This window comes from Sipha flava, unplaced genomic scaffold, assembly GCF_003268045.1.
Source record: "Sipha flava isolate LNK unplaced genomic scaffold, YSA_version1 219_pilon_pilon, whole genome shotgun sequence".
NCBI classification, from domain to species: Eukaryota; Metazoa; Arthropoda; class Insecta; order Hemiptera; family Aphididae; genus Sipha; species Sipha flava.
Genome location: NW_020272848.1, coordinates 326,181 through 340,410, shown reverse-complemented (window position 1 = coordinate 340,410; position 14,230 = coordinate 326,181). Strand labels below are relative to the sequence as shown.

Sequence of the window (14,230 nt, the reverse complement as noted above, 5' to 3'; positions counted from 1 at the left end):
ACAACTAACGGTGTTATGAAATTTTATGTATCCAGCTAAATAAAAGGGTTGAACCTCCCCCGTGTTTACGCCACTGGTGATTAAGTGATTAACGACGAAACCAACGAGTGATAATGTCATCGAGAGGGACGCAGCAACAGTGCTAGAAATGCGCGTAACGCGGAGATAAGGCGACGCGGAGTGATGATGTGACGAGCGGTCTTATCGCGACGTCGGCACGTGTTGCACGTGGAACGGAAAACTAGACGCGATGACACCAACTTGATAATGAAATCGTTTGGGGAGCCTACCGGTCGTCGGTCGAGTCGGTGTAGTTTGCATACGTGTGCGCACAACAGGTTCCGTTTTTTTTTTTTTTTTTTATAATGAGACCAAAGGTCACGGCGCGGTAAACACACGAACAATATAACACGCGAACAACAACAACAACAACAATAATAACAATAATAATAACTGGTTATCTGCTGCTGCTCGTCGTCGGGCGAATAGGATAGGTCGCGCGCGCGTAGAACGAGTTTTGCGGCGGGCGCGAGTCAGTCCAGTTCCGAACAAACCGATTTACGGCTACCGCGTAAAACCACCGGTCACACAATGGGAACCGCCCGAACGCGCGCACAATAGGCTCGGCGGTCTCCGACGACCTTTTTTTTTTTTACGATTGTTAATTTTTTTTTTTTTTTGAAACACTTTTTGTCGGAACATCGTCCGCGCGCGCGTTCAATACGCGTTTCGACGAGCAGACGACACCTCGTCGTTATTACTGTTATTACCGCGTACGCGCGCCCGGAACCGGTTGATCGAACCGAACCGGTCCGGTCGAACGGGCGCCGCTCGTTAAGAGCCGCCGGCGTGCTGGCGATATCGCTCCGTATTTACTCGCGTAACAATGCGCTGTCATTCATCCGACGGCGACCAACGGTTCATTCACGAAACGCGTGCGGCCGCCGAAGCCAAACGCGCGCGCGCCCGACTCTCGATCACATTTCCCCGCAGCGGCGTGTCGCGATACAAATTACACCGACACGATTACAATAGCGATCCTCCACGAATGTTTTACCGGGCGAAAAATTACTTTCCAATGCTGCGCCCTTGTAAAAGTTATCTTCTCGCTTCAAGATCGGCGTATAGAACCGTAGGCAGTTAATTAATGTTTCCGGCACGAACGATAGCGATTGAATAATATCTATTTTTTTATTATTATTATTTTTTTTTTTTTTTAATGCTTATTTGCCTCCGTGTGACTTTAAGAAACTCTTGTGTCGATGTACAAAAAAAAAAAAAATAATAATAATAATAATTCAATTGACTCTCCTGAAACATCAAAACATTTAACCATTTTAATACCGTCCATATCGTTTGTATTTCAAACGTGTGTGTAACGATTACGTCTTCACTCGTATTTATTACATTATTTCATCAGTAAAATCATAAGGTCTACGCATAAAATTCTCTCTAAATAAAAAAATATTCGATTACGCATTCGTATATTCGTATGTATACCATCCGCTACACGAGCTCTCGCGGTTCTATCGGTGACTACGGTCTACAAGTATTACTGCTTCGACGACGTTAATCATATTTACCGTACACATATTGGTTTTATATTTATTGTTATTGGACGAGATCGGATTTCTCTGGTGAAAAAAGTAAAAAGCAAACCTCCGTCGACCGATTCGTGTCGGTGGCGGTGAAAGTCTGCCCGCCGCGACAGAAGCAGCTGGCAATAGTCGTTTGAAATCTATATCGTATTTTCGCCATTCCATCCGTCGCCCCGTGCCCCTTCGCGGTATAATTACTTGATTAGCGCGTATACACGTACGCGTGTGATACGGATTCGTCGACGCGCGTTTTTCCGTTAAGATTTCTCGTAAAAAATGCGTTTCGCGACAAGCCGTAATTATTTTTTACCTCCCGTGCCCCGATGCATTACGATCGATATTCGTCGTACGGCCGCATCGTTATTACGGTTATTATTTCGTGTTACGTATTCGCGTTCGACGCGAAATGGATTTCCGTTATTTTTATCAATATTGATTGTAATTTTTGATTCGCTGCAAAGGCTCCGTTGCAATCTATGAGGAAAACGTAACGATAAAGAAAGCGCGGCAAATTGGCCTTATGTATGTGTGTGTTTGATACCTGAACGGCGGACGTTATTTTCGGGGGCTGTTGTTGTAGGAGACGACGGGACGGCAGCTGCAGCGAGGACGACGAGGCCGCCGTTGACCACCACCGCCGTGCGGGTGACGACGACCAGCGACAGCACCAGCACCACCACCTCCGGCCACACGATCACCCTCGGCGCGGCGACGACGACCACGACGGCATGGCCGATTCGGAAACGAACGGTGGTGGCGCCGGGGGCGGTGGCGGGGGCGCCGTGGCCGAACAACCTGCCGAGCCTGGCGGCTGGAGACAGTCGTACTACGAGCATCCGCTGACCGCGGCCACGTCGGCCATGCTCAACATATCGGGCGGCGCCGCCGGCGACGAACAGGGCCAACAGTCGTCCGGTCACGGACAGGGCCAGGGAGGCGCGCCGCTCAGCTTCGTCTACGAGTATTACAAGTTACCGCATCTGACCGCGTCCGACGGCGTCAAGGACAAGCAGCTTGCCGACATATGGCCGTAAGTGTTGTGCGACCAACTCGTGCCGATGCGCTGCCGCTGCCGCCGCCGCCACCGCCGACGCTTCTTTCATTTTCTTCACCGCGTACTATAACAATAATAATAATAATAATAATAATAATAATATCTTAAACACTTGTATAATTACAAGTATATAATACCTGTTTAATTATCACGTACGTTTGCGCGTTCGTCAAGTATACAACGACATGTGTATAATATTATATTAATTTATTTATATCTAATCGTATGTGTATTGCGTACACCTAACGCCGGACATAACACCGACAGTACCGCAATATTTCGTTTTTGTTACGGTTCGCTTTATTAACACGCTTCAAACGATTAATACTTATGGATTACAATAATTGCCGTCTAATTCACCGGTTGGTAACCATTTTTTTTTTCGACCGTGCGAGTTCACGTCGTTAATATTCGTCTTTGCGCGTCCAATGACGATATCACATCATCCTATAGGTGCTGAAATCTCTGAAAATAAAATTAAACTGTATCCAACCGTAATCACTATAGATTATATAGATCTGGAAAAAAAAAACAGGAGTGCTGCGTTTGAAGAGGGGTGCTAAAAACCCTATTCCCCCCCCCCCTTAGTTGCTCCTACGATTATCCCGACCGATTCGAAGTGCATAGTTTTGCAAGTTAGTTATAATACAATCATGTTCACGACTGCATACGATTTATCCACAGTTACGTGCGTGTAGATTCAACACACATATGACCGACAACGTGTTCAACATGCCTTACATTCGCTTTCGGTGTAGTATTTCAATAGTTCTTGCGTTTGTTGTGCCGAGATTGTATCACGGTGGTGAAGTATGGGCACAAAAAACACAATGCCTCGTGCGTTTTACGAAAGTGACCAAAAAAAAAAAAACTTCGGGTTAAAAACCTGTACAATAATCGCATGTAATAGATATTCTCCATATAACGTAATATTAAAATTTGTACTGGGGCGTAGGATAATAAGGCATTGAAAAATAAATATATTTGTTTTCCCATTTTAACGAATTATGAAATCTTCGAATTGTAAGAACGTCTTTTGGTACTAGGAAATCGGTTCATTCGTTATTTAGACTACAATAGTGATCAGCCCGTACAAGTATCAAACCTTTATTCTATATTTCTACGTCCCTTTAAAGTCTCGGCAGGGAGTCCCTATTGAACGCAAAAACCTTTTCAAATTTTTACAGCCTTTCAATTATACGTGTCCTTTATCTTGCATTTGAACATGATATATTGATATATCATAACTCTTCTCGATCAAAAGTTTGATACAAAATAATAAAATAAATTTGTTCGTGATAAGCTCCCCTAAAATACTTAATATCGTTACTTTATTAATAATAATAACATGTTTTATGGGATTTTGTTAAATCTTTAGGCAGTATGTCTAATTTTGAAATTTATTTTTCGTATACCTAATCTTTTACGATTCATTGAGTATTTGCAAAAACTTAAAAGTAGCTATACTGGTTGGACAAAACACTAGTGGTAGCATGCGAATGTAATCAACTTATTTGGGTGATTTCATAATATCTTTGAAATAAATTTATATATTATACGGTGCTTTTATAATTATATATATTTCATTTGAAAATACACGACAACGTTGAAATGCACATTTGACCAATGGATTCGAGAGATGTTTTCAGGAACTTGATATTTCAATCGTGTATCGTGTCGTGTTCAAAGCTTGCTATATTTATAAATGCTATTGTTTTGAAAGTATAACGTTGTAGCGTTTATTCTATTTATATACATGTACATGTTTGTATATATGTTAAATAGCTTATTTTTTTTGCGATGGCGTCAGGTCGCAAAAATATTATGTTTCGAATAAAGACGTTTTATTTTATAATCGATTCGAAAGAACTATATTACTTTACATTACTATTCTTAGACCGGAAAATGCTACTGATTTTATATTTTTCGAATATATAAGTTATAGTTTTTAAAACTCACTCAGTCGTTTGTGACAGTCGTACAACTGCAGTGGTGATGTGCAACACAATATAGTATATGATGCGTTTTTTTTACCCGGATACCGACGGCGGTGGTTCGTACGCGTGTTGCATATGCTGCGGGACCTTTGATTACTAATAATATCGAATTACGAGCAAAGCCACATCTCGTGTGTACGTGTACACGAAAATTAGGCTGATCGCGATGCGTTTTTAGTTCTTTTGTGCGCGCTCAGGTATTTATAATATTATTACGGACGTGATCTATAATTTATAGCCCACGGGGTAACTGCGTGCGCGATGTACCACAATGATCGCAATTATGGCCCATTGTCGTTACGTATTCGACCGTCGTAATATTTCATAGCACGCGGGCTCGCGCACAACCCTTTTTCGTTGGCACGTAAAATACGCGCGTGCGTGCCTCCAACGGTGTACCCGCCGCGCGCATCTCTCCGAAATCCGATATCCAGAGCAGGCGCACACATCGTCTAATTGTCGACGTTTAACGGACGAATAAATCCGAAGATTATCTCCTCGCGGACCACTCCCCTATGAGCATATTTATATTTATAATATACGTTCGTGTGCCATATATTCACCGTCGGAGGTTGCACGTGATGTTATGCGCGTATTTTCGCGTAGGTACTAGGTGTGCGCGCTTGTATAACGGATACCTTCCGTTACGTTTAAAACTTTTGTGATGAGAAGCACAAAAAAAAAAGTTAAAAGTAAAATAATACGTTTTTTTATTTCGAAACATTATTTTAATTTGACGTGAGAGACCACCAAGGCGTTGTTAAACGGTGTTGTTTGCGCGTGCGTTTGCAGTGGTGGCTGGGTGTTTGTTTCCAGTCCATTTAATTCGGCATTGGCTCGCAAACGTTCGGATGGGCGTGGTGCCGGCTGCACCGAGTTACGGGGCCAGGAGGGGCATTGTATTTAACGTAAAATGTACGACACCGCGTCTTCGACGATAAACACTAACCGTATAAGAGATATGCATGTACAAATATTTCAGTGTTCCTCCGTACGACTTACACGTTTCGAGCGAATACGACACGTGGGCAGTCTAAGCGTGTTTGTTCATCGCAAAAACACGGACCTGTACTTTTGAATTCAAATAATCCTTCGAGGGAACAGTCGGGTTTCGAGATTAATCCGCGCGTGAATATGTAAATTCTAGATAATACAACGGTTTCAGTTTTACGTCGCCGTATCGGAAACCTGTGCAGGTTTTGACGGTTGTTCTTTAGATCTTATATACTTACTACTCGGGCCGTATCTTAACTACGGACGCATCTATTGCGCCACGTCTATAACGTGCAGATAATCAGTGCCTAGTCGTGCTGCACATTCACGTCTCTTAAAAAGCCGACGCCGCGGCCGTCACTGCTTCAATCGCGTTCGCGTTTTTGCGCTAAGCCGTTTTTTTTTTTTTTTTTAATCCGTCTCATCGATCTCGCTGCAGTCGCGTCCGACCATCTGATTGCAATCCGTGCTGGTCTAATCACCGATGGATCAGAATCTCCCCGTACGATCATTTAATACATAATATTCTTTGTATAGATGTACATGAAAATACCTTCGGCGGATTTGTCGTGTTATTAAATTCACCGCTTTTAGATATAATTTTTAAGTACGTAATGTTCGTGCAATATATATAAATGTGAACTACTACTATCGTCCTGAACAACAATGTTTCAGTATTCTTTTGTTCTCCGCAAGAACTTTAAAACTGACCATAAATATTGAACTTGTTGTAAATCGTGGTTCTTTTTTTTTTTTTTTATCAGAATTTCCGTCAACAACGTGTTGGTTATTGTTTCACGACGGTGAATTTCTTCGCAGACGTTTAGTTGTAACTTTATACGTATTGGTATAATATAATAACTATGTGTACATGCCGCTAAGAAATATGTGTATATAAATAATATTACGTATAATATTCATCCGTAAAGTGACGCGATAACGGGTGTGTTTGGTATCATGTTACGGATACGTAATGGAATTAAGAAAAATAAAAATACCATTATACATTTCCAGCACCAAGCATAATTATCGAGAGTGTTGTAGAAAGTTATCTCCGAAAAAAATGTTTATTGGTTCGGTTTTTTTTATAAAATATAATACACCGAACAACGGCGGCATCGACGACTATACACGACCGATTAAATCAAGTCTCCGAAGCTATACTATACAGTGTAGTGTTATTCAAATAATATGTTTACACACACACTCACACACATATGTGGATGACTGAAACAACTTTCTAATTAGACTTGTGCAATGACATTTGGGAAGACCGCGCTCTTCTTAATGGTGAAAACCAGATGTATAAATGGGTACATTAATTTTGGCATTTTTGACAAGTTTAAAAGTGCGGGGCGGGTTTTCTGTTTTCTTTTTTTTTCTTTTTTTTGTTCTTTGTATGATATATTATACGCACATAAGTATTTCGTTTCGTGCTTACTGTGAAAACCTGTTTTTTCCTCGTCGCGCGCAAAGATAGACGATCCGACACGCGAGTCCGGCGTGTAACATTATAAGACAGACCGCGATATCAAATGTCCAGATCCGGTTTTGCGTATGTGTCGTGTGTATACGCGTGCTCGCCACCGCCGCCGTCGTATCCTTTTGGAGAGGTCTTTCACACCGTTTGAACTCGTTTTTTTTCCTCTTTAAATACACGCGAGACGCGTACACATTAATTTCGTACGTTTATTTTATTAAAATAAAAATAATTATTTTTATTACGTTATTAACAAAAATAAATCGTTACTTTACGCGCTTGTACGTGGAAATAAATCTCCTTACTGTTCTCTGGTCGTTTTATATAATATTTACCAATTGTATACGTCTGCATGTACTTATGCACAACGCACTAATGACCCGTGTCGAGTTATAAGCATATGTATATATGTGAACGCATACCTGCAGTATAAATCTATGGGTATACGCGCACATTTTAGTAGTGGTGTTTGGTTGTAAATTGACACGTACCGAAAAGAAAGAAAAAAAACTCAACGGTGGCCGTGTAGCAGAGTGCAGTCGTCGTCGAATGAATGAGTGAGTGATGCCATGACGAGTTCATTATGACAAGCTCGATGAAGTGATGGGAAATCGGGTGTTTAGAAAGGGTGCCGAAGCAAACGCACTTGGATATCGCCACCGCCGCCGCCACTGTTGCTTCGGCTGCTGCTGGTTGTCTCTCCCTCTATGATTATATTTATTATTAAAATAAACTAACTAGAAGAATCCGTTGGTGCGTAATGTTTTCCGTAAGGGGACCCGGCCATACGAACCCTTACACAGTTATATGTATATATAATTGTATTGTGTAAGAATACGACTAAAAAGGGGTTGTTGTGCGTGTTGTAAAACGAAACCGATCCTAACACCTGTCCGATCCGGTGTGTAGTTAGTTGTATATATACATGGATTGTATTATATATATTTACATGAGCGTATGTTTCGGTGCAACAGTTTCCAATAACCTTGTCGAAAGCCGATAAATGGTTTATATACGCATGTTATGCTCAACACGATACTGCCGGAGTAGAGAAAAAGTTCGAAGCCGCCGACCACGCATGCAATTACCATAGAGCGCTTATTGTTATTATCGTACAAAAAACCGTGTGAAGATAATAAACGAAAAACGTATTGCCGCGTGCAAACCTACGCCTCAATATTGAAATACTGCGCGCGAGATTAGCCGAGAAATGTGTGTGTGCGGTTATAATATTATAATATGTTGGACTCTGTTGTTTTCGTTTTCCCGTTTCGAGGTCATGCCACCGCGAATATACGCTAGTTAACGCGAACTATTATTAATAATATTAATACTATTATTATTATCTTTTTTTTTTTCATTATTGCCATCAACGATGTGCGCGTTTCATCGTGTTTTTAATCGATCAATTAAAATTGAAGAAAAAAATAAGTTACACGGGCGAGCGGTAAAAACTCGTGACGGGGCGCGTTTGTCCAATTTTGGAAAAACTTCAACTGCCACCGCCGTCGCGGCACGGTGTTATTAAAAATAATATCGTGTCGGCGAACCAGCTTCGGGACGAATTATCACCGCTCTTTAAAAGTCATTAATAGTTTCCGGTAGTCGCGTCGATCGATTATCTGGAATGATTATATATTAAAATAATATTAAAAAAAAAAAAAAAAGTACACATATACCGAGGAATAATACATATATTAATATTAATAATAATGCAGCCGGACACTGTATATCATTAACACGGATTAATAATATACTTAGCGTTGTTCTGCCGGCCAGTTCGCTTTTACGGGATCTTTTCATGCCCTTTTCGTGCCCCGTCGAGGGGGGGAGGAAGGAGTCTCTGACGAATCCGTCCGATCGAAGATCCGCCGCGACTATTAGCCGCGCGTCAATCAAACGGACGGACGCGTATTTCCAACCCGTCCGGTAAACAATATTTATTGCCGGCCCTGCGGCCGTGTGTTTTCAAACCCCTGCGGACGGTCCGCCCGCGCAGTCTAATTAATTTCCCCCGCTCGGTCGAACGCATAATGTGCTGCGAACCACGGTAGTGCACCGCGTCGAACGGGGGGGGGGGAATAATAATTTTTAAAATAATATCTAGTGAAACAGTGCGTTTAAAAACGCATTACGTCGGTGACGACGACGGTACTTGCACTCGTGATGCCTGCGCCACGTGCACGTGTTGTGACCACGTACAGCTCGTCTGCGTACGAACGGACTGTCGAAAAAATGAAATTAAAAATTATTCTTGTTGTCAGCGAGCGACGGATATTAAAACGTGATTACCACGACCACTATTAATGACCTCTTAGCGCCCCCGAGAGGTTTGATTACCGCGCTACAGCGGACGGACGGCGATGCGACTTATTGTTGGTTGTTTCCACGTGACGTTATTTTTAATGGCGGATAACTCACCGGTTCGTAATCGTTTTCCGGCAACGGAAGTATATTATTATTATTATAGTTGTTGTTATTAAATTCGGATCGGTACGCCTGTTTATTTATTTTTTTCGGTCCAGGCGCGGATAAAAAACATGTTGCGTTCCAATTTGTACACGTACGTGCTCCAGCGGTGTAATTAAGATTACCGAATTAAAATCCACGCGCGCCGCGTAAATCATATTATAATTGGCCACCGTTTCTTCGGGAAACGACCACGATGGAAGACCTGGAGGAGTGGCGAAGGTTTGGGTCCGCGTGGCGTACGGAGTAGTCCGGGTACCCAACGTACGCGTACCGAACTTGTAGCGTTCGCGTGCGTGCGATGGGAATATATTTTTATTACAACGGATTTCGAGATTAATTAAAAAATGCCTCACAGTTATATTTAAATGAACGTTTTACAACAATGGCCCTGTTAACATATTATACGCGCGCGCACACACGGGCGCGCGCTAGCGTATAGGTTATAATATTATGTATCCCTTAACAATACGCTGAAAAATTCTTATCTCGTAAACCGGTTTCCGCGCATAATTTCACCGACGACGTTGCGATATTATTATATTGCGCGCGCACGTTACGAGATACGTAACGGGTACCGCCTCGCCAGGAGACGTCCCTGGTGCCGCAGAAGGGATCTTGCGTCGGTCCGCGAGTGTCGTCTCGCTACCGCCACGATCATTCCTTTCGCACGTGTTAATTTGCCGCGTCTTCGCGTTACTACCCCGTTCGATAGTACATTATAATATCGTTTATTCCTTGTCTTTTTTTTCCCCGTAACGTTCCGGTTCCAGTGCGCTTCCCGTCCCAGGTAATTACCAAACGCGATTTCCGAAACGAAAGCCGATCGTTGTGTCTACGCGTACGTGTTTCGGTCCGCCAGTGCCCGGAATCCGGCGAGACGCAACATAATGTCCACTGCCGCAACACTGCCGACGGTTTGTCTTTTTCACGCCCCGAATTACAATCGGTCACATCGCACCGACTCTTCCTCGAAATAAAAACGACGTACGAGCGTTGTTCATCAACACATATCGTATTTTGCATTTATTAGGCACCACTCGCGTAATCGTTTTAAACGCCGTTGTAGTGCGGTGAAGTATTTTTTTTCCATCGTCGATATTATTAGCGGTGATTTAGATGTTGTTTTTGGTTATCTGTTTGCGGTCGCCATTTTCACAATAATTTAACGACTTCTAGATTGCACGCCGCAGTTTTACGACTCGCGTATATTTTATTCGATTTAATGTTTTTTTTTTTTTTTTTTTTTTACATGCATGCTAGTATATTATGTACGTCTATTTTGTAGCTAGAGGATGGTGTTTGTTGAAGTTGACTGAATAGTTTTTGTATTACATAACAAATCGTAATTCTATATCTCTGTTTACAGAACGACGTCTTCACCTAACGGCTCGTTGTTACCTTCGCAACTGAAATCATCGTCCAACGGACTTATCGGCACTGGTCCCGGGGGCTTGGAGATCGGCGCTGGACAGCTAAACGACCTGCAAGGACTGTTCCTGCATCAGCAGCCGCTGAAGCGCGAACCCGAGGACCTGAGCCATCATCGCGGCGGGCCGAACAAAGGTGGCAATGCGGACGGGCTGAAGACCATCGGAGGACGGCCCAAAGTCGTGTTGGTCGCGCCCGGTAACAGCGGCCAGCAGCAGCAGGACCAGCAACAACTGGTCGTGGACGTTGTCAACAACAACAACAACAGTCAGCAGACCAACAACAACAACAACAACAACAATAGCGTGAAAGAGGAGTACGTGAGCGGGCATCATTCGCCGCAGCATAACAGCCGGTCGATAAACGGCACGCCGTCGTCCACATCGTCACTCATCACCGAGATGAACCCGCCGCCGCCGGCCATCGAACTGATCGCCACGCAGGACGGCCTCAAGCCCATGTACGGCACGCACATATTCACCACCATGTCCGGCGGACAGCACGGGGACGGCGGTGCGCCGTCGACCAACGCGTACGAGCACCAGCAGTACACCACGTCGTCCGTCCTTACCGGTGGCGGTGGTGCCGGCAACCCTGGCGGCAACTACATCACCACGTCCGCGGGCCGCGCGCCCTTCGCCGACCCTTACGCGTACCGCGAGTACTTCGGCGGCGCCGGTGCGGCCGCCGAGCCCGGCCCTTATGGCGCGCAGATCGGCGGCGGCCGGCAGACCGCTTCGTACGGCGGCGACGCGTCCGATCCCGGCGCCGTGTCCAACGCCGCGGCCACCGCGTCGTTCGTCGAGCGCTACGTCCGACAGAGCTCGTACCACAACAAGGGCGTGATCGCCGCGGCCGGGCTCACCGTCGACCTGCCGTCTCCCGACAGCGGCATCGGTGCCGATGCCATCACGCCCCGGGACCAGAACGCCATCCAACAGGTACGTTACCGTTCGCGAGTGTCGCACCGTAAGAACAACATTATCGTATTGCGGTTGCCTAAGCATTCGCGGGGAGCCGGTTGCACATCCCGACTGGGGTTGTTGGGTCCCCGCTATCTGGTTTTACTTATCGGCCGTTTTTGACAGTTTTCTGCGGGTCTACAACTACCACTTATTCAATCCTGTACAACGTAATAATATATTTATAATTGTTTCAATGTTGGAAAGTGTTAAGAAGTGTATAACATTAATTTTTTCAAATAAAAACCTAAAAATTAATAATTTACAGTCGACAGTTGTATAAAATTATCCAAATCAAATAACTATAAGCTAACTGCAATAGAAATATGTGTTATTTAATTTTATATCTAATTATAGTCAAATTTACAATGATATCCTTAGATAATGGTAACTATTACTATTCAAATAAAACAAAACTATTTTTCTAGGTTTAAATTGTAAACCAATACGGTTGCATAGTTATTCATTTTCAATTGGAACCTTATGTGTATATCGTAACATTTTCATTTAATTTAATATACTAATACCACCTTGAATAATGGACGAGTTCTCATAAACCTACTTTACCCTATTGTAAATTTTAGAAATCTAATAGGGCATGTTGTTTTTAATTAAAAGTTTTTCTTTAATTTTTTTTTTTAGTCTTTCGACTACAACGAGATGTGCCAAACACCAGGTATGTTGAACGAACACCAAACACAAAGGACACCTACCGGAGGACGGTCGAGACCGTGGCACGATTTTGGTAGGCAAAACGACGCCGACAAAATACAAATACCTAAAGTGTAAGTATATTTCAGTGGGCTTGCTGAATTTTTTTTTTTTTTTAGGGAAATTATTCGAAAGTCGGTTGATAAACAATCCGAAAAAAAAAATTTAATCGTTAGAGTTACTTTCGCAACAAGTTTTCTGTCGTTTTTTTTTTTTTTTTATCTAATAATTTAACATAATCCATGGTGTTTTCGAGAGAGCGTTTGTCAACGTATCCTCGTATACATACATATTTAAGGTAATAAATTCAGACTTCGACATTTTCGTCTACATCGTTAAAATGTTCAAACCAGTTTTCCGTCGCATTTTTTTTTTCTTGTATTAATTTATAGTGTTAAAGTCGGCCTGAGGTTCACGTGTGCCAGATCTCCAACGACCCACTTTGCACGCTAATTTTAATCAAACGCCTCCGGATGTGTCCACCGCCGGAAATTTAGTGTTCCTTTTTTTTTCCTACGAAAAATATCAAGGCGTGTCCCATAGACATTTATTGTTAAACAATTGCTCTTGGGCACTTGGTCCATTTTTTATTAAAAAGAAATACATGCGTCCGACCAAAAAAACGCCCTCTATAAATGTTCAATAGTTTTTTTTAATTTTTTTTTTTTTTTTTTTAAACCATAATACAAACGATATATATATTCGCTTGGAATATAATTTAGTTCGATGTTCAATATGAATTATAGTTGATGTATATTATATCAGTATCGTTTCCAATCCGGCAGGTTTTCCAATTACGGGTTCCGCTATTATTTGGAATCGCCGATCTCCACGAACCAGAGGCGCGAAGACGATCGGGTGACGTACATCAACAAAGGCCAATTCTACGGCATAACAATGGAGTACATACCGGATCCGGACAAACCGTTGACCAGTCAAACAGTCAAGGTAACGATTACCGTATATTATTATGCTTGGTTATACATTCTTACGAGACGCTTACGTTATTGAAGTGAAGCTTATTTTATAAAAAAAATTGTACGCGATTTCCCAAGATCCGTTTGTTACGATTTCACGTGCTATAAATACGTGTATATTCATAAACATTAAGTTATTCATTCAAATCGCATAAATACATATGTACATTAGACGTCGACAGTAATTTAATCTCTCGGTTAAAACGTTAACTATCGTTATTGAAGCCGCGTGCAACAGTTCTCTCTCTCTCTGTATATATTTATACTGATATTTTCTGCTTAGATATTTGACAGAGATATTGGCTAGATAGTTTTATAATTGCGTATACGTTATACACGCATAAAATTATATATCGCTTGTCACCACCGCACACGTTTCGTACGAATATGTCGTGTTGTTGGGACGTACTGTGTTGGATTTCATCAAAATAACATTAAAACGGTCGTAAATTATGCACGAGTGTAACGCATATATATTTTAATAATATATTTGTTACTCGTTTATTTTTTATTTCTAAAAACCCGTACTTTATCCCGTCGATTTATCAAAACTATCTC

General features: G+C 42.4%; 1 protein-coding gene across 10 annotated transcripts in view; it reads left to right on the top strand.

Moving 5' to 3' along the window:
• Positions 1-14,230, top strand: part of LOC112683109 (protein grainyhead-like) — a 97,923-nt gene that overhangs the window by 64,209 nt on the left and 19,484 nt on the right. For 9 of the 10 annotated variants that reach the window (XM_025553983.1, XM_025553984.1, XM_025553985.1 and 6 more), the window contains 4 exons: positions 2,179-2,628; positions 10,961-11,963; positions 12,627-12,769; positions 13,481-13,643. In XM_025553983.1, the coding sequence (XP_025409768.1) occupies positions 2,179-2,628; positions 10,961-11,963; positions 12,627-12,769; positions 13,481-13,643 (1,759 nt within the window). The remainder of the gene's footprint in view (positions 1-2,178; positions 2,629-10,960; positions 11,964-12,626; positions 12,770-13,480; positions 13,644-14,230) is intronic. The other variant, XM_025553992.1, reaches the window with a different exon arrangement.